The following is a 20,841-nucleotide window of genomic DNA, read 5'->3' as shown; positions in this document are numbered from 1 at the left end:
CTCAAAAATTGGCCCATGAAAAATTATTGAAATTCTGTCGAGCTCTGTCGTATTGAAACATTGCTGTCATTCCATTTGAATTGCGTTGAACCTTGAACATTGGTCATTGAAGTACTCTTGACGTTGGCTTTCCTGTTGAGAATGTTGACGTTGCATTGGTCTCCTATGTTGACTATTAACCTGTTGCTCGCGGCTCGTCTTCAGTTCAGTGAGAATAAAACCGGGACAGACGCTCACTTTTCACTTCATTATTGCCAGCCGAGAAAGAGACTCCCTGCAGCTGCTTAGCGATGTCATTGGATGTCAAAGCTCCATTTTAACGACTGTGTCATTAGAAGGAACGAAGGAGCATTGCGACAATTTCGCACTAATAAGGCAATCATTTAGAGAGGGTTTATTGTGTTACGACCGTGTGTCATGGTGCGTGTTGCGCATGGCATCTTGTATACATGGTCGACTATAGTACTCGTACTTTCCCGGTCGTCTAGCTTCCGCCCTCAATGCACAACTCATCATTGTCTCGCGTGCCTTCTACGGTAGTGGCCGGCTGTCGGACGGGACCGTGAAAAGTGGTGCAAGAGGCGTGTCCTGCGAAAATGCGCGTGAACCTAGCCCCCCCCCCCCCCCCCCCCCCCCCCCCCTTATTTGTGGCCGAACTTCCCTCATTCATGTCCTTTCGCGCCGAATCGCCGAGGCGAGGAAATCGAAACTATACGTGACCGCGACTTTCGGACCGCTCATCCGTGCCCGTCTCGATTTCGCCGCTCTCTCGTACTGTACATTCCCCGTCTCCTTAACTGGGTCGTCGTGTCAACCCCATTTTGATTAAAAAGGTACTCACTGGTCACTCGCATTGCGACTGTGCGCTGGACGTTTGCGTTCAAATTAGGTGCGACTCAACTCTCATCGTGACACTTTTTTTTTTTTTTTATGCCCGCGACACTGTGCGATTGCACGAAGACTGCTTGCAGCCCCGGGAGGCAACGCGCGGTGCTTCCGCGATAAGGACGCGTCGTTTGTCGTGTCGCCGCATTCCCACCGGGAACTTCCGTCCAATGTTTGCGGTGTTGATAGCACCCTCCCCTACTCTCTCTCTGTCTCCGTGTGTCTCGCTTGCCACGGTAAGCGGCGGAGCAGTCCGGTGCTTTCGCTCCGTTCCCGGCCATTGTTCAGTTGGCCACATTGATTGCGCTAAAGTAAGAGGGGGAAGGGGAGGGGCGACGACCGAGTGAATCGCTTGTCATTCCCACCTCCGCCCCCCCTCTCCCTCTTCTCATTGTCTCGAGTGTGTTCCCCGCTCGCGAGATCGCGCCTCAAGCTGCCGCCGCTGTCAATCAGGGGAGGACCCTAATTGACTCGCAAGCTGCACATCGCCGCGGTGTGCGCCGAGAGAAGGAACGCCACGCGCATTAGAATCGCGAGCCTGTCTCGCGTGCGCGGCTTGCCGGAACAGTTTGTGGGGGTGTTTTTGTTCGCCAACGTCGGGTTTGACGCCTCTGAAACGGGCAGTACTCAGTTTGGCTCTACAGTCATTAAGGTGTAATAACGATCGTTGCGTAATTTTAATTTTTTTTTTTCGTGTATCGACAGTGTGAATAGTACCGCGCTTCGCAGGGCTGTGGGCTTTTTCACGCTGTTTTGTCGGTTTGCATTCGAAGACGCGCACACGCAAGTTGGAAGAATATTTTTGTGCAGTTCGAAACATTGATATTTGTTAACTTCGCTTGTTCTTTGTTATGTCTCAAAAAAGAAAAAAGAAAATGGACTCCAGATAACTCCGCGCATTTCATCTGCCGTTTGTTTGAGAGTGTGCGGCGTCATCCCTCTTGTGTGTCGTTCGTGGTCCCGCCCTCAAGGCCTCCACACGCACCCCTGAGAAAACAAAAAATAAAAAAAACTAGGCTAGTTCTCGTATAATCCGACCACCCTCTTTTCAAACTGGTGCACACGGGCTCATGGCCACTCGATGGGGCCATACCCCCCAACGTCTGCTAGTTTTGTCGGCGAAAATGAAGTTTATCCTCCTCCCTGAAACTGGCACAGAGCTTGGGATAAAATGGGGCCGAGTTCCTGCACTCTAAACAGAAAGGTGTAAAAAGGGAGTATATTCCCTTTTGACTCCATTGTAGATGTATTCGTGTTTAGAGTGTGCATTCGCGGCTGCAAATGCAATTGTTGCGGGGGTAATTGCGATTAGGTTAGATTAGGTTATCACCTCGGGCCTTGTTTACATTTTGTCCCACCTGTGCATTTCGCACTACGTGCAAAGTGCGCTCTCACATCGCTCGTGGCAATTCAATTAAACGCGGCCGTGGACAGAGACAGGGCAGTATGCGCGTACACTCTTCTCTTAGCGTCGTCGCGTGCAGCGGCCGTGCGCTCTGCCGCTGCTGTTCCTTTTGCCGGCAGCCCTCCCCGCAGTCGTGGCTGCCACGACCACAAATCATTCTCGCCGTCTGTCGCTAGCGGTCCCGTGCTGCGGCACGATCGGGCACAATGGCCGTTTGTGGAGGGGGGGAGAATGCTTTCGGAGAAGCGCCGTTCCCCTTTCAGCCGACTGCCCTCTTCTTCCGGCGAGCCGTGTCTGTTTACGCGTGCGCGAACGTGCGTGCAGTCCTCTCCACACATGTACTACTTCGCCCCTTTCTCCACGTAGTTAAGTGCAGTACTACCAAGTCCTGCACGAACGCGGAGTACCCTTTTTATTTCGTTTTTCGAAGTATTTTAATAATCGTAATGCGTATCCACATGACATCATGCATGTTACGAAAGGAAGCTGTAGACTTTTTTTTTTTTTTTTCAATTTAGCATAATGTGTAAAAATTTCTCGCGAAACGGAGGCCTGCGTGCCGTGCCGGAGAGGGCAGCTAGGGGTGTCGGTTGAAACAATAAACTAATTCTGAACTGAACTGAATTGATATTTTTTCGATTGAACTTTCGACGTTCCGCTATGAGCTTCCTGTTTTTTTTTTTTTTTAACTATGATCTCGTGATATTGATTTGCAGTGAGCGAGGGGCTCACGTGTTTCTGCATGTGTTTAAAAAACCGAGACAGCCCACTACAGCATGGCTTAGCGGTGGTTTTGTCGACGAATAGATGGCAAAGTGAACCCACATTTATTGAAAACTCTGAACTGGGTACGCGCGGTTTGGAAAGTAAAGCTTTGCAGCCTCGTGCTTTGTAGCCGTGGAACCGTGCTGCTGGGGTCAGTGTGAAGTACGTTAATCTCTGGTTAAACAACGAGTGATGCGGAATCACTTTTGAAGGACAGTGTGGCGCGCAGCACACTTCTGTGGATGGACGTTCGGGCCCGAACACTTATGCTGCGTTGTAATAAAGTTCAGTCTATCTCTTCTATGTTTTTTCACTTATTTGTGCGAGAGAAGATAGTCAAGCGAGAATCACCCTTCTTCAGCTGACATTACTCCACAATGTTATACACTTCCAAAGCTATTAGATCGCCTAGTAATTTCTGCCTGTAGTGTGTGTGCGCTTGTGCGTGTGTGCGTACGGGGGGGGGGGGGGGGGGTCGCAGGAGCCTTCTCGGCGCGTCATAATCGCGGGGACGCCTAAGGAGCAGAGCCAAGCTCTGGGACGGAGAGGTATCGCGTGTGCGATCCCAGTCACCGCTGTCCGCGCCGCGTTACGGGATCCCAACGCTGACGCACACAATCACGTCATTATCCTGTCATCGGTGCTGGCTGACATCCCAGGCCCGTCACAGAGCTCGGCCGTATGAGCGGGTCGATGGCTTGCAGTGCAGTGGCTCTGGTGCTGCTTTTTCTGCTGCTAAAGCACGAGCTTGCCGGTTCAAGTTCCGTCGTCTGCGTTTTTTTTTTTTAATATATGGAATGCATTTAACATTGTCACTTTCTCCTTGATGGCGAAAAAGAGCATCCGTGTCTTTGTAAGCGCACACCGTGTGTGTGGCTACGTGTAGCGAATACACTGCACGCGCGTGTCCGCATAGGTAGGAGGCTACAGGTTGTACGCGGTTCCCACTCGAGCTTGGGAGATGAATAGGAAAAAGTAGCCCTGAACGATGTACGGGCTTGTGAGCGGACTGCAACTAAAAAGAATGGGAAAAGGCGTTCTGCGGTGGAATAAGGAATGCCTTATGCTTCATTCCATGCTGTCCTGTAATCCTGAATTGGCCTGCTCCCTTTCTTATGGAACAACACTCCTGCAGTGGGGTTTCGGCGCGCCTTGACACAGACTGTCAAGATTTGTCCATAACCCTCTACCGCGCCTTGCTTGGTTTCAGTACAGCTGTAGCGTGAAAAAAAAAAAAAAACGCGACTGAACTAATCTGTACCTTTCTGGCTACAGTATTCGCCAGTACACAGCAGCATTTTCCCGCGAGGACGGCGCGGAGCATGCGACTCAAGTGTTATCGTCAGTGCTGACTTTGGCGAATTTTTTCATGCGGTGTTAGGGTTTTATAAGGCCGGTTTTACCGCGTCGCTGAAGGAACCCTTCAGGATCGGCGCCCGTTTACTGCAATCTCACGACACGCGACGTTTTCAGTTACGACACGAACTTGAATCGTAGTCTTCAGAAATAAATATTCAGACTCACAGCCACTCAATAATGAATGTGTATTTTGCTCTCTTACGCTCTAAACTGGAAGGAGTGAAAAGGTAAGAAGCTTCCACCAGCGCACTCTTTCGTAAAAGGGTGAGCGCCATAGAGGACAGCCTACTCCGTTTTTACTCCTTTCTGATCGGAGTTTGTACCGACATCAAGACTCGAAAGCCCCAGCTGTTGGATTTTATTGAGAACAGTCAAACACGATAAACTTGCTCTCCCACAGTGCCTCTTTTTTTTTTTTTTTTTTTTAGAGACGTTGCTGCACAGTACTCGTGCGTCCAATGTGCATCGGGCCTCCTCGCGTGGAAGCACGCGCGCCTTCTCTTCTTCTTCGCAGTCGGTTCCTCTCCTCCGATCGTGCCTGGGCGATTTCGGGAAGCGCGTGACTCAGGCTTTGCTGTCTGGCAGCAGCTGCGGCCGCCGTATCGCGCTTGCACTTCGAGGACAGGCGCCGCGGCAACGATAGGCGAGCTTGTTTGTGCGGGCGAGCCTGCTCGTAAACTGCTTGTGGCTGCCCCCAGAGCGAGCTTAACCCCCCCTCCCCCCTCTCTCGACTTCGGGCATTTTTCATTGGTTCGTTTACATATCTCGTAGAGAAACATTGTCAAGGAAGAAAAAAGTGCGCTTGTCACTCTTAATTGCGCAGTAATTTCTGGTTGAACGCTGTAACGTGCGTTCTTTCGTATTAGCATAATGGGCTCATCCATAGAATACCAGGCGTACATCTCCTGTCAACCATTCAAGAGTACCTGCCTGCAGCCAGGGCTGCGTGATAGTATAATATCGGTATTATAAATTTGTTCCGCGTTTATTTATTTATTTATTTATTTATTTATTTATTTACCACCCTAAGCGTTACCTTAAACAAAGACGTCCCTATCTCCCCCACCCTTGCCATCTTCAGGTTAGGTTTAGGTTTATGGGGTTTAACGTCCCAAAGCGACTAAGGCTATGAGAGACGCCGTAGTGGAGGGCTCCGGAAGTTTCGACCACCTGGGGTTCTTTAACGTGCACTGACATCGCACAGTACACGGGCCTCTAGAATTTCTCCTCCAAAGAAATTCTAGCCGCCGCGGCCGGGATCGAACCCGCGTCTTTTGGGTCAGCAGCCGAGCACCATAGCCGCTGAGCCACCGCGGCGGCTTGCCATCTTCAGATTTTCACTTTGGTTGTCGCGATGATTGAGAGGATCACTGCGCATACCTTCATCAACAAATTGTGTCTTCGGAGTTTTGTTTGAAGGCTATAGGAGTTCGAGGCGAGTATCTGCTGGGAAGAGGCTTTCGGCCGCGGTGACAACCACCCTGCAGCTCCCTCCCGAACGCGGTGATTGCATTCCGGCGAAAAATGTAAAAGATTTGAACGAGAAGCATATGGTAGATGGCATTGCGTGCGATGCTACACTCGCGAGGATGGAAGGGGCAGGCAGTGCAGCTACAACACGCGTACCACCACATCTTGTGCCGCATGCCAAGTCCTCGAAATTATAAACAAAAAAAGGAAACCGTGCGTGTAACGTGCACCTACAGTGGGATGCAGCCATAATAATCCGAAGCACGTTTCAGCGAAGGGACTTTTCTCACGCTTTACCTAGCGAAAATTAGGAGGTACTCAACGTTTATGTTGCCGAAAGCTCCTGGCGCGCCCGTGTATAAACACAAAACAATTTCGCGTTAGGAAAGTTCATACGCAGGAGCGTGCTCCGTGTTAGCACGCGCTCCGCAGAACTCGGCTTTCACCTTCAGCTGCGGTCTTTTGTGGGACACCAATCCCGTCCCGCCACTGCGCACGTGGCCCATTGATTTCCGTTTCTCCCTTTTATATTCCCCCTATTTTTTCTCTTCACCCTCCCGAGCCTCGTCGCCGTCATTTCGGCGTTCCCTCCAATCCGCGCGTAAATTGCGAGCGCGCCGCTCAGACATCCGGCGGGAGCTGCTGGGACGGTTTCCGCGAAAGTGGAGCTCGTTTGGCGCCCCGAGTTTTCGGCGAAAAAGCTGCTTGTTCCCTCCTTTTTCCTGTAGTCTATATAGCTGTCGCCAGAAGCTCGCTTGCGACTCGATCCATATTCCTAATTGCGCCCGTATGCGCTCCGGGTCTTTGGCGGAGCAGTCTCGCGCTGCGTTGTCTTCTGTAGGGGCGAGTATCCCGCAAGGGGGTGGGGGGGGGGGTGTTAGGGGTTAGCCTCGAGTCGTAGCCAGCGTAGGTTTCTCGAAGGGTTTCTCGTATTCAGTATTCGAGCCGCTAACGCGGTACGCGCGTGTCTCAAATGGCAGACGTACGGCTTTTTGGTGGTCGGGTCAAAAGGGCTACAACAGAACAACTATAGTTGAACCTAGTTATAACGGAGTTGAAGGAGCCCCGCGATTACTTCGTTATAGCCGTAGCTTCGTTATAGCCCGTGGAGCTTCCAAGGGGAATCGTCAATACTTCGTTATATCCATTATTTCGCTATAAACCGTTCCGTTATAACAAGGTTCGACTGTAGAAACAAACAGTAGCCAAAATCAGGGTAACGCAATTGTGTATGAACTGTCGCGGTAGGAATGAGACCGTTCGTGGCTGTGAACTTGGATTGTTTCTTTCTCTGGCGACAGTCACTTTACTAACGTATAGAATGAGCTGGGCCAATAGTAGCGTATCGCCGGATCAATTACATGCAGCCGCCCGCTTAATACGTGGCAGGTGTTTGTGGAAGACGTACGGGATTTCTTTACCCTGCGTGTAAGTGGTTTCTCCTCGTCGGGCGCCTTTCGTCCAGGCGCATTCCGCTGAAACTTGCAATACACCTGTCCGTCTTGGAGAATGTGTAACGCATTTCGCCGGAGTTTCGTCGGATGGAGCATTTTAGTAGACACCGTGTCATGCGTGTCTCTTTTAATAGCGCAGTTTTTAATGGTTAGTGGGCTAATGGTTAATGGTTAGTGGGCTTTACGTGAAGGAGCAAAGCTATGGTCTATATGATATAAGGCATGCCGCAGTACAAGGCTCTAGATAAGTTTTGGCCGCCTAGGGTTCCTTAACGCGCACTGACATGGTAAAGAACACGGTCATCTTTTTTTCTGTTTTTTTTTTTTCGCCTCCGTCGAGATCTGGTCGCCGCGGCCGCGATCGATCCGCGAACTCAACCGAACGCCGTAGCCACTGAACGACCGCGGCGGGCAGTCAAATCTTGGACACGGCTGTCGCTTTTCTGAACGGGATATTATCTTCAGGTGCTCCCTTTTGTTTGTGGAGAGCGAGTGAGCCTGACGTATATTTTTTCCTGGCCGTTCCGGTTGGTAGCTTTTTTTGTGGTTGCGTTTGCAGTCGTGTGTTTTCGAACGTCTTCGATAATCGTGCCACTGGGTCGATATATAGATGTTCAAGTAGTGTGGATGTGTCGCCAAATGAGCGCGTGTATATAAGGGTCCTGATGTTATCGCGCGCACGTACGTACGGACTAGCTTTTGTGTCGGCACTGGCTGTTTGCTTGAAAAGCGGCTTACATACGCTGCTGTTTCGCTAGAGTTCGTAGGAGCATTGTTTCATTCCGTTTCTCCGTACCGATTGTACTGTTCGCGTTCACCTATTTTTTTTTTCTGTTTTATAATTAAGTGGGATCTGGTGGCAGCTGCAGAGATTAAAATTTCGGGACGGGATGACTTTGCGCTTGTCCGGAAAACGCCATGAAACGTAATAACCGTGCACCTGCGATCCCGAGTGCACTCGGATTGCTATGGTGAGCATTTCAAGTAGTGGGTAGCGCAGTCGTGAAAAACGGCTGTTTTCCTGCCGACGGAACGTAGCCAGAATGTAGGACCGTTCATTCGTTTCTTCCTGAAAAGTGATGCACCGACGTTTAATCTGTGCTGACCAACCGGTGCGGGGACGGTTCAAGTCAGCAGCTGAAATCGCCATTCTTTGCTGCTTTTGTTGTGCTGTCAGCAGTTTGCGGTGTACGCATAGCAGGAGTTTCCCTCGTTGTCTTTCCTAGTGTGAATACTTTTTCTTTCTTGACTATGCCGTGATAAGCGGCCGTCTACAGGCACGTACTACTGTCCTCGTCAGAAGTATAAAGACTACGTTGCACATGTTACCGATAGGGGGTGGGGGCGCAAAATAAGAACTGTAATTTTCAGTCGACTCGAGCTTTTGCGCTTTTGTGTGGTTTTGCCCTAATTCGTTGTGTAATTTATATACAACGACGGGCCGTAAGCAATGTGTCATTTCCGGTAGGCGATGCAACTAGTTCTTCCAAGCTGGTTATACGGGGCGACGCTCTATAAATGTGAACGATAAAATACAAACGCGAGCGCTATAAAATATAAAAACAATAACAGAAAAACAAGCAATACAATCCGGTTCCGTAATCAGTTCGGAAAGCGTTAACGGCACTTTTGAAGCGATGATTGTGAGATTAAATTTTCTAATTTTGTCTCCCCTTTTGCGTTTCATTTGTTCTCCATAGTAGACACCAAAATATGTCTAAACTCTGTGCTCCATCGTTGGTAAAGTGGAAAAGCTTCGTGATGATGAAACTTGGCGTATGTGCTGGGGGTTGGTGTTTGGGAGTTGCAAAGGCAGCGACTTGATCCATGTACTAAACTCACCCTCGCGACTTGCTACACGGCAAGTTGGCTTTGTCGCACTGCATTGTTGTATACCAGGAAAGCGCGCTTTGGCGGAGCATGATTCAAGAAAGCTCGGTCCCTGCCCGTTGACAGCGAGAGACCACACACGGAAACACTTTGCCGCCGGCTTGGAAGATTAGATTTTTTTGCTTTGCTTTTTCGCCAGTAAGCCTGAGTAGCGCACACTGCCGTTTCCACGGAGACGCCGTAGTCGGGCGATTCGCACTCTGCTGCCCAACGTAGAGAGCACTTTCGAAGGAATGTCGCGACCGGAAAGCGAGCTTCCCGGCGCCTTCGCGCTGCACCCAAGCATGCCGAGCTTCCGAAGAATGGGAGGTACGCATTTGCACACGTTCGGGACCACCAGAGCAAAAGCAATGCACGGCACAATTAGCATCGACGACAATTTCGCATGCACAGCAGAGCCTGGCGGGCTCAGAAGACGAGACAAGTCGCTCGGCAAGACACAGAGTCACCACTGCACCGTCGCATCCTGTGCCGAGACGGCCCATGGTACCCGCACCGAGCACTTGAGCCGCAAAAGCCGTCTTAGAATGTGGCCACGGGCTAGCTGTCCCTTCTTTTTTTGTCGCACCTACGGAAAGACGCATAGCATGGAAGAGTGAGAATCAATCCCTCGCGTAGAAGCCACCACTGCAAGCGCCAGTCACGTTAGCAGCGGCACGAAATAATGCGGCTTTACTGGCTGACAAGGTATTCAGAAAACGCACCCACGGGTGGTTCATCTTTCCGTTCTGCGGAGTAAGGAACTGCGTCATTGTGTTTCAATCTCTCTGTCTCTCTCATTTCGTTTCTCTTACTCGGCAAGTCTGACTACGACAAGCTGCGCGACGGCATCGTCTCCTGCGACGGCAGCCTGTCCGACGTGGTGCAGGACATCGACCGGCGCCGGTCCTCCACCACCTCCAGGATCAAGAGCAATGTCACGCGTTTCTTCCGCGGAGCCAAAGGTAAAGCATGGCGTCACCCGTGCACACGACCGTGATGGCACCGTAGTTGTAGACATTTCCAAAGAGCGCCCCCGTGTTCCTCGCTGGACTGCTGTGCTGTGTGTGTGCAGCTGGTACATGCACGGAAGCAGCTGTTTTGACTTCTGCAAGTGTGTACAAAATGGAAAAGTTTGACTGACTCTACGCGAAGATCCCTGCAGCCGCATTGCGCTTAATTTAATCCTTTTTTGTTGTTATTGTTCGTGGTGTCGTCCAAGGTTCCTGGACGCAGTGAATGATTACAGAAGGAGCCAGCGCAGTACGCCTAGTCGTCAAACCTGCGAACGTCAACGTTTTTCGCGCTGCGTTTCCTGTTCACTGCGTGCACGTCCGTCTGCGTTGTCTGCGAAGCAACCAGCTCATACGACTGCTGTATGTGCAAACAGGATACACTCGTGATAAGACCGTACGGAGGCAGGCAGGAGGAAGTTTGGGAAGGTACTCCGCTGGTGGAGCTTCTCACCGACTGCGCTTCCCTATTCCACCCTTTTTCCCTTGGTCTGGTGTTGAACCCCCGCGCGAAACCGCGAAACCAGCTGGTTTTCATAATTGGCGCGCTAAACGCTCGCCGATCCTTCTCAGGCGTTAGGGACACCCCCAGTCCTTCGCCCACCGGGGGCGCTGTTAGACGGAGCGGGTTGAGTGGGTCCCTGTCAGTATACCGTGTGTAGTCGCGCAATTGCGCGCGCGTGACACGTGCGCGCAGAAGCGAGTCCATGAAGCAAAGTGCATGCACCGCGGGCAACTGGCCAGGGATGTGCCAGCAAACGCACTTAAATCTGTCACTGTCCGCGTCAGAGCAAACCGTGCTGTGCCCCAGTGAAATTGCGCGGTGAACGATGGAGTTCGGGCGTCGACTCGCTGGCGATTCGCACATAGCGCGCGCCTTCAAAACAAAAGGCCCGATCTCGCGCCCATTCCTCGGCCGGAACGGAAGCGCACGAGGCAAGACGACTGGGCGGGGTGGCGAGACCGTGCTGTGTAGGCGACGCGATGCGTTTGGAGATTTGCATACGTGGTCGATTGAAAACACCGCTTTTCTCTCTTGGCCGGCAGGGTCGTTTTTACGGCTCCCGCTCCCTTCCCGGCCGATATGGGGAGAGCCCGGCGGCGTAATAGCGGCCGCGACGTCGGCGCGTATATACGTGCATGCTCGCGCGGGTCGTCGCGGTCTGTTTGCTGTCATCTGTGGGGCGCCTTCGCGGGCCGCCGCGTGGAGCAGGGAGAGGGGGCTGGAAAGGAGGGAAACGGGTCGCGCCGCGAGCTGATGGCGTCCGGGCACGACAGGGACATCGCTTCCTGACCCAGATTTGGGCGCCGCACGCGACCCGCGCGCGTCGTTGTCGTCGCCGTCGGCGAGGGAAGGAAAAGGGAAGGGAGGGGTGCCTTTCTTCCCTTCGGCGTCGTCGCGAGGGCGTGAATAAAAGAGCAGGTGTAGGTGTAGATGGAGGGAAAATCCGCGTGCTTTGGGGCGGCCTTGGACCGCACCTGCGGGGTGCTGCTGCTGCTTCCGGACCACCCTTTCCCTCTGCTCCTGTCCCGGAAACTGGACTAATGCTCCCTTCCCTTTCCCCTTTTCCCCAATTTCTTCCCGCCAACGTGCTGATCGGATGGGGGCGTTCCGTGGCCGCCGCCGCCACCACGGCGGGGCCGCGTGGAAGTACGCCATAGACCCAGCACTGCTGACCGCCTTTTCATCGTCTTTTTTTTCTGCTGTCCTAGCCGTAGCTTTGAATAGGCGGCGGCCGTATAGCGCGAGCTTAAACTGCTATCGCTGCTGGTTAGAAGACTTCATCGCGCCCTTGATTGCATGGAGTTTCCTCGCGCTTGACTTTTTCTTTTTTCTTTTTTGCCCGGCGCATTGTGGACACGTTAGGGGAGCGCATTTGTGCCAGTCCTCAGTCCTGAAAGTTCCTTCATTTCAGTTTTGATGCTGGCACATTTGATCCGCACCATGCCCTTGTGCAGTAATACAAGCAGTGGCTCAGTCCTTTGATGCCATTGCTTATCGAACTTTTCACTGCTTAGTTGGTTAGTATTTGACATGTGGACTTCTGTTGGCTTTGTCAGTGAGCTAGAATGCCCAGCCACAAGTCACTACCAGCCCGTATACATGTATGTTGATTTGTGCAACTTCACATATCATTGCACCGCTTTCTTGTTATTTACTGAATAAGCACTAACTATACTATCTTTCTGATCTGCATTCTACAGTTACATCTTAGTGCATGTTAGCATTGTTTTCTTTTCTGTGCAAAAATTTGCCAACTCATTGTTAATAAAGTGCAGTAATACTGAAATTTTATTAACATCAGTGATCCACCATTGCTAACTTACACTGCTTGAGAAACAATAATCTTATAAAATAATGTATATTGGTTTCTGATTTTTTTTGTGTGTTATGGCAGAAATTTGCACGAAATGCTGCAGTCATGCAATTATGCCAAGAGTTGCTCCTCATTGCAACCCTCAAGGTTTCATGATCACTGCGGAAACCATTAATGTTGGTGAAGTTTTATTCTTGCCCTCATGGCAGTAAATTAAGAGAACACGCATGCAGCACACAAAAGCTCTGTGTTGGTAGGAGTTGCTTGAACTCTTGCAATACTGCTCTGAAGGTTTTTTTTTTTTTTCTTGAAATAGTGGTTCCATAACTGGCCTCTGGCTTCAAGTGAACATGATCCCTTCGTTACTTTAGACAGTTCATCGTCCAGCATAACTTCGTGACTTTAGGTGAACGAACCAGCTTTGCAGTGTTGTGCTTCCAAACCTTATACTTGTTGATAACTCGCACAGTCTTGTTTTAGTTTTGTCTCTCAAGTGACTTTGGCATAACATTATGTTCATGTGCTTGACCCAAATTTATTTTGCTTTCTGCTTTATGTATTTGATTATAAGTTTGAACAAAAAATGTTGCACCTCATTTTATTTTATTGTGAAGTAAGTGATTGATTGGCTTAGCTGAGTACTTTTTTTGGTATGCTTGATTATTCATTGTCACTGCATTTTTTAATTGTAGTGTTTAGGTTGATAAGGCCAGCTTTGTAAACATTTTTTTTTTTTCTATGAAAATGTCACCAAGGCACAGTTTGTTTGCTTTCTGTCTGTCTTGCACACTCTGAGCCTAATCGGCTTGCTGGTTCAGACAAAAGTCCATTCTTCATTCATGGTTGTAGAAAGCAAATGTTTGCCTAGACAGTATTTCATGTCATAAGGATTATCTGAAAGAATTATTGAACGATGCCTGTGATGTAATTGTTTAGAGACAGTATGAACAAGGAATTCATCCTCTGATGCATGCTATGCTCTCATTCATGCCATCAAATTCACTTGATGGTGATCGGACAAAATAAAGTGGTAGTGCAGTGGAAACATGATGAACGAACTTTCTTTGGAGCAGGCATTTTATTTTAATTTTTTAGATGCTACTAAAGTCAGAGCATTTGAATTGTTCCTGCCATGCTAGTGTAAATTGCACTGATGAATTCCAGTGTGCCTTTTGGGTTCTGTTCAGTGCCACCCATCTCTCTTTAAACCCTAAAGAATTACTGAATCCCCAGTGATGTCGTACTTGATAACGGTTAGTCTTATCACTCAACCAAAGATGCACTGAATGTAGCTAATTATGTGCATCAGCCTGCAGCACTACCCAATGGCGTGGTGGTATCCCTGAATTTTCAGTTGCAAAGTTCATGTGCAGATAATTGCACTTTTTGCATGTCACAACCGTCTCTTCCAATCTGAAATCAGCCTTTATCCTTGACCTTGCATTAATTTGTGAGTCTGCAAGAAAATGCTTCCACTTTGCTGTGCGACTTTGTTTGTTTGTTTGTTATACCCTCAGGGCCACTACGGCATTACAGAGGGGAGTGGTTACAAAAAAATGAAATCAGTTTAACAAACTGGAGTTAATGAAACAGACAAGGTACAAGCATGACTCATACGTATACATTGTTAGCTAAAGTGTTCAGGAGAGAGAAAAAAAAGACAACATAGTATAAAATGTATCCTAGTTAAACAATGTTAGCTATAACGTTCCTGAATAATTGATGATCGGTGATGGTGGCCGTCGAAGAAGGAAGGTCGTTCCACTCATTCTATGTGCGTGGTATGAATGACTGGAAAAAAGTTTTTGATATTACCTTTGTCAGTGATCCTTTCTTTAAACTGAAGAGCAAATGCTTTTTGTCAAGACTTGACAGCTGTAAAAACCTGCTGTTAGTGTTGTTTAGTGCATGAATCTCTGTAGTTTTTCTTCGTTTAAAATTTCAGTGATGTTAAGATCTAAACAGCGACTGCATTTATCTGGTAAATTTCACCTCCAATTAATTTTTTTCTTCAGCCCTTTAACTACTAAATTAATTCCCGAAAAACGTACCAAAATCTCCAAATATTTTTAAGCTAGTAGCCATAATTTTTCAATGTAATTCTGATTCTGAAAATATATTACTTCATTAGTTTGTAGTTAGAATTAACACAAAATTTAAATATGATAATGCTGCTTTCGAGGGTGGCTTCCCCTTGGTGCATGCTATAGTAACGGGTTACATTTGACTGATATGTGCTGTATTTATTTGATCCTATACAAAGTAACATACTGCAAAGTGCATGGATGTTACTTCATCCTAACACAACAAGGTTTCATTATTAGTAGTTAATGTGGACTACTCAACGCATCACCGGCATTGTCGCTGTCGCTCCTGTCGTCATCTGCACACGTCTCCTGCTCGCATAGTCAGAGTCACTATTGGAAACAAATTCTAGATCGTCAGCAACGGTGCTGTCAGAACTGCTCCAAGAAGCAGCTCTTTTTCTCGGGACATTGCCGCCACCAGCATTCTTCATGTGTGGCGCCATTTCAAATGACACTTGTCAAGTTAAAAACACGCCAAACGTACGAAACGAGATTTTTTTTTTCTTCATGGACAACTACTGCCCTCTAGTGTTGAGAGTTGCAAGCGTTGCAACTGACGGCTGTAACTCGTCTTTAGCGGTGGGAGCACCGGAACATTGGGCTTGACGAGTATGACTTGTCATTGTCGATATTGGTACAATCTTCCACGACAAATACAGCTCGGGGTTAGCGGTTGAAGGGTCAATTCTTGTAATGAGCTTTGCGTGCAGGTGCACACTACTTCTGAATGCCATGTTTACTTTTCTGAAGTCCATAAATTGCGTCCTAGCTCTCTTTTTACGTTTTGTATCATGTACAGTCTTGGTTAGTTTTAGAGCGTTAGTAATGACATCCTTATAGCCAATTGTGCACATTGTTCGTGCGAGCCAAGTGCACTGTTCTCGAGTGTGCGATTTGCTTCTTTATCTCTTGTTTCATTTTTCAGCAATGACTTCAGCTTAGGCATCGTCAGCCTGCCATTAAAGGTGGCTTGCCAGCCACAGACACATCTTTAGGTGTTCCACCTACATTAATGTGACTTGTGTGCATTGTTTTGCAGAGACGGAGAGGCGCATTCGGGCTAACAACCCCGAGTACAACAGCCAGTTCAATTATGCTGTAAGTAGCGTACTCTTTTATCTATCTGAGCAGCAAGGTTTATTATTTATACTAGGAAGCTTTTCTTACCTTGGGACCAGTTTTTTGTTATTGTCTGCAGCTTTCGTTATGCAAAAGCTTTCTTTGTATCAGGCTGGCTAAGAAGTGCAGCTATTTATTATTGTTTTCCTCTACTGAAAGGCCAGTTTAAGTTTTCTGGATAATTTTTTGTGAAGCAATGTTTCTATAAAGTTTTAACTGCATGGCTGTTGGTTTATGGCAAGGCAGTTAGGAGGAGATGGAAGCAGTGCGAAAGTTTAGAGAATAAATATGCCATTTGGACCCTTGTTTATGCACATTGTGGAACAGCTTAGGGTAGCAGTTGTTAGCTATGTTGTAAGTGAGGTCAGTGGCTGCTGGTTTTAGTCTTAGTTGGGCGAAAGTGGCACCAAATTTTTATAATAAGCTAGCAAGCTACCTCCCGCTTGTTTACACATGTGTTATAATTCAGTTCTGCACCTTCTTTTCTTTCTTTACAGAACAACTACATCAAGACATCCAAGTACTCCCTCCTGACGTTCCTGCCGAGAAACCTGTTTGAACAGTTTCAGCGACTCGCCAACTTCTACTTCCTATGTCTCCTTGTCTTGCAAGTAAGTGCCGAAGAGCTGCCTGTTTCTGAGCTATTGACTGGCTGTGCAGTTGCATGGAGTCTTAATGCACTGTAGTCCACTATGGAAGTCTCGCCGTGCAAGCGTACTTTCTTTTTTTTGCACACAGATGATCCCGCAGATCTCCTCCCTAACTCCATGGACCACCGCCGTGCCTTTAGTTGTGGTGCTGTCTCTGACAGCTCTGAAAGATGCCATTGATGATATTGTAAGCAGGAAACTTGTTTCTTTTTTTTTTTTTGAACCATTTCTACAAAGAGTGCTCCAGTTTTCATGCATTACTTCAAAACCCAGTTGGAAGTTTGTGTGCTCACTCTTCTTTTTCTCACACATGTGTATTCTGGGTGCTTTTTAGCCACACAAAAAAATATATAGAAGGTTAATGTTGGTGTTCTAACTTTAATGAGGCTTTTACTGTGGACATGTGCAAAGGAGCAGTTGAAAATGACAGTCAGGTAATGACAAGCATTACTGCTGCTGATGATAACAGGGGGCCTGCAGGCCAAGAATTCTCGGCACACACCTCTGCCTGAGGATGAAGTGCTGGTTCATGGTGTTTCACAGTTCATGTTGGCTGAAGAGTTCATGCTGATTGAAAGCCGAGACTTTATGATGGCTAGTCACTAGCATTCTCATGAGACTGTGGAGCCTCATGAAAACTGCATTTTGCATATCTTTTCTGTTGTTTGCTTACGCAGGCAAAATTTCAGCCAAACTACTTTTCACTTAAATTCATTCATTTTTAGAGCATCAGTTCTGGCAAGGAATCGGGGCCCACACATTTTCTCTGTGTACTAATGAAGTTAAGTAGGATGTGCCCTATGTGTTTCTTGTGTGTACCAGGGCTAAAATATATTACTCATTATTGAAACTAAGCAATACTCTTTTGCAAGGTTTAATTCACTAAAATTCTGCTTAAGGCATTAGCAGGCTTAGCTGTAGATCTGAAACCTATATAATTGAACATATTGAAGGCATTGAAAATAAAGACAGCATTTTAAAATCGTGTCAAGTTACAGTGGCTCATTGAGCTCTGACATGTGAAATCTAAACTTTTGTAATGTCATACCAGTATCGCAGCAGCTACTGAGCACACAACATGCCAGCAATCTCCGGTGCCACCTGTAGTTAGATTAATGTAAAATGGCCTCTTTCTTTTACTCCTGAAGAGCCTTAATAAATGCTTGGTGCTGGTAACTTCAATAGTAAAAGAGAAGTAACTGAACTATAGAAAAAGCCGTGATGTTTCTTTCCAGCTCAATTTTCATTGATTTTTTTCTAAAGTATTCATTACTGGTCATGTTCGGATGGTGAATTTTTTAGACATCAAGATGTACCATTGACTGTGCATCCTCATTCTGCAAAAGTTTATCCTGAGCAAGCTAGGTTTGGAAGAAAAAAATGTCATTTCTGGGTGATATGATAGGTAATGAACTCTGCAGTAGTTGTTGCATCATTGCGAAAATCTCGTTTCTTGGATTTTCACAGCTGATGCTGGAAGGCTAGTTTTGAAATGGCTATCACATGTCGCCAACACATTACCCCTGCCTGAAATCAGACCTCTGCTAGTTAACAGAGTGAAACAGTTAAGCCATGATTCCACTGCGTGATTGTTACCAGTTCGTAAATATTTACCCAACTTGTCAAACAGCTTCCACATTTCAAATGCCGACCTCTACATAGCACGTGTCAACATGCTCCCTTGTGCTCTTCAGCAACGCCACCAGAGTGACAACCAAGTCAACAACCGACTGTCCAAGGTGCTTCGCAATGGTCAGCTCGTGGAGGAACGTTGGCACAAAGTCCAAGTGGGCGATATCATTTTTATGGAGAACGACCAATTTGTGGCTGTAAGTGTTTCTCCGCCTTGTTCAGTGCTTAACTTATCTGCTCTCGGGCCATCCTAGCTTGTCCGGGTCAAACTCTTCTCATCTTGGGGCCTAGCATCTTTTTTTGCTCACAAGTGAATAGCGCACTATTTGGGCGCATTTGTCAATTCTCTGGCACAAGCGTTGTCCTTTCCTGGCTCAGTGTCACATAATTTAAAGGTCAGCACTATACCAGCAAACAACTCTAGACAAGCACATGAAGCCGTTGGGGTCAAAAGACCTGACGGTTGTTTTTCTGTTTATAGGTTGCAAGGTCAAAAAAATATAGTTGTTTCTTCCTCTCCCATTTAGTTTTTCTTTTTTTTTGCTATCATTTGCATTTCAGCGGGTTTTGAATGACTGCGGTATCTATCTGTGAAAACAGCAGTATTTTTATCACAAAATTGCAGATTGCAATAACTTTTCTTGTATGTGAATGCATGCATGCGTGTGGTTTCATCAGTTTCCACGTTTGCTGAAATGAGAAACTGACATGGCTTAGCTCGTAGAAAGGTTTACAGAAGTTATGTTGCGCCATGTTTTGTTGCTGCACCTCACTGCATAACGTTATAAGATTTCTTGTTCTACATGGCTGTCGGGGCACCATAATTTTTTTAATTGCAGCACTTGAATTCTTGTTATTGAGCTTGAAAGCAGCTGTTTACACTGTAACATATTATGCACCAGTGGCATTACTGAGTGATTAGCACTTGAAAATAAAGTGACTCATATCCATTATACATTCGTTTAATCTTTTTTGTATGCTGGCTGAGGAAATAAAAATGTAAAGAAAAGCATTTATTGGTGGTTTTCAAATACTGTAGCACTTCTGTAAATGATTTCCAGGCCGACTTGCTGCTGCTGTCTACAAGTGAACCCAATGGCCTGTGTTACATCGAAACAGCTGAACTTGATGGGTGAGAGTTCCGCTGCTATGTGTTTGCTATTTGCATGCTGTACTGAGTTTGGGACCTGCTTTTATAATCGGCAGTGTTTGCATCATGAATTTTGTGCAGCAGTAATGTGGAAAGGAAAAGGCACCGCTGATGACCAAAACCTTGATCTGCCATGCTTCTGGTGTCAATATGCTTTTGTGTCCTCTCCTTTCATGCAGCGAAACCAACCTTAAATGCCGCCAGGCCACTCCTGACACAGCTGAGATGAGCAATGACAACCAGCTTTTGGGGAGGTTTGATGGTAAGAGACGCTTGTATGCCTTACATTTTATTAAGGCTGTATGAATGCTTGAGATCTCAAATACAGATTGAATAGTTGTAATTTGATTTCAAATTGAGTTCAAGGATTCTGTATAGAATTTGGTTGGAGGTCAAATATTCAGGCATACGAACATAGTTAGTGCTCCTGAACCTTTTTATTTTCTTTGTGGAACTCTGTGTTTGCATCACAGTGATGTGTGGTGTGTGCTTAACTTCCTTACCAACAGCTACTATGGGTTACTTTCAGTGCTACTACACAGATCGTGAACCCAGTCTTAAGCACTCACTCTGCTGCATCATTGTTGTCCTCACTTCTGCTGGCAAACAATGTTAAAATATGCTTTGAAGCATATAAGTCAGATTTGTTTATGCTGCTAGTTCTTCTGTTCTTTTTTTTCTTTGTTTCTTATATTGTCAAAAACATGAAACAGCTGATATTTGATATTTGAAGTCTGGTCTTTTTTTACTTTTCGAATTCACAAATTAGATATTTATACACACACGCATGGACATGCCCACACCCCTGTTTGCTATGTGCTTCATGTGACTGAGAGCTGATAGGCACAAAAGAAAGTGAGACCCATCAGAAACTAGCAATTTTTGGTGCATTTTCATGGTGTGGTTGTCATTTTGCTGAATATTTACATCTTGAAGGTCAATATTGGAAGCATTGACCTCTTCAAGGATCCATCATTGTGTCTGCCCTTGTGGCAGTATTTTACACTGTTGAGGGTAATTGTGACACTGCTTTTTCAGGCGTAGCACATTGAGGCAAGATTAGATGCTCATCAAGAGCGTCACTTCCTTGCAACACAGTCTGCTTGATCATATGCAGTGCAGTTTGACAGTGAATTGTTCCTACCTCTAGCTGTGGTGCATTTTAATTTTTCTTTAGTGTATATATTCTGCACTGCACCCTACATTCGTGGTTGTGCAGTGTTGTGTTATGTGAGGAAAGTTCAAAGTGGATTCAAAGTTCTTAGCCAGGACAATTTGCCTTGTGCATTGGAGTGTTATCCTTTTGCTTGTATTAAATGACAATGATTCCTTCGGCCCTTTATTTTTTTTTTCTCCCAGGGGAGATTATCTGTGAGGCACCGAACAACAACCTGAGCCGCTATGAGGGCACCCTGTTCTGGCAGGGTCAGACGTACCCACTGGACAATGACAAGCTGCTACTGCGGGGCTGTGTCCTGCGGAACACCCACTGGTGCTACGGGGTTGTGGTGTTTGCAGGCAGAGACACCAAGCTCATGCAGAACAGTGGCAAGACCATTTTCAAGCGCACCTCTCTGGACCGGCTCCTCAACGTCCTTATTCTTGGCGTAAGCTGCTCTAGCACCCATTTCTCCTTAATCTACAAGGGCATTAAAAAATTACCTG

General features: G+C 47.1%; 1 protein-coding gene across 4 annotated transcripts in view; it reads left to right on the top strand.

Moving 5' to 3' along the window:
- ATP8B (ATPase phospholipid transporting 8B) overlaps nucleotides 1-20,841 on the top strand; it is a 122,489-nt gene that overhangs the window by 76,054 nt on the left and 25,594 nt on the right. For all 4 annotated transcript variants that reach the window (XM_089542946.1, XM_089542944.1, XM_089542947.1 and 1 more), the window contains 7 exons: nucleotides 15,665-15,723; nucleotides 16,242-16,355; nucleotides 16,483-16,581; nucleotides 18,089-18,223; nucleotides 19,088-19,158; nucleotides 19,356-19,438; nucleotides 20,536-20,783. In XM_089542946.1, the coding sequence (XP_089399072.1) occupies nucleotides 15,665-15,723; nucleotides 16,242-16,355; nucleotides 16,483-16,581; nucleotides 18,089-18,223; nucleotides 19,088-19,158; nucleotides 19,356-19,438; nucleotides 20,536-20,783 (809 nt within the window). The remainder of the gene's footprint in view (nucleotides 1-15,664; nucleotides 15,724-16,241; nucleotides 16,356-16,482; nucleotides 16,582-18,088; nucleotides 18,224-19,087; nucleotides 19,159-19,355; nucleotides 19,439-20,535; nucleotides 20,784-20,841) is intronic.

This window comes from Amblyomma mixtum, chromosome 5 (genome assembly GCF_055824585.1).
Source record: "Amblyomma mixtum isolate Tamu chromosome 5, ASM5582458v1, whole genome shotgun sequence".
Classification (NCBI taxonomy): domain Eukaryota; kingdom Metazoa; phylum Arthropoda; class Arachnida; order Ixodida; family Ixodidae; genus Amblyomma; species Amblyomma mixtum.
This window is presented reverse-complemented; position numbering and strand designations above follow the sequence as displayed.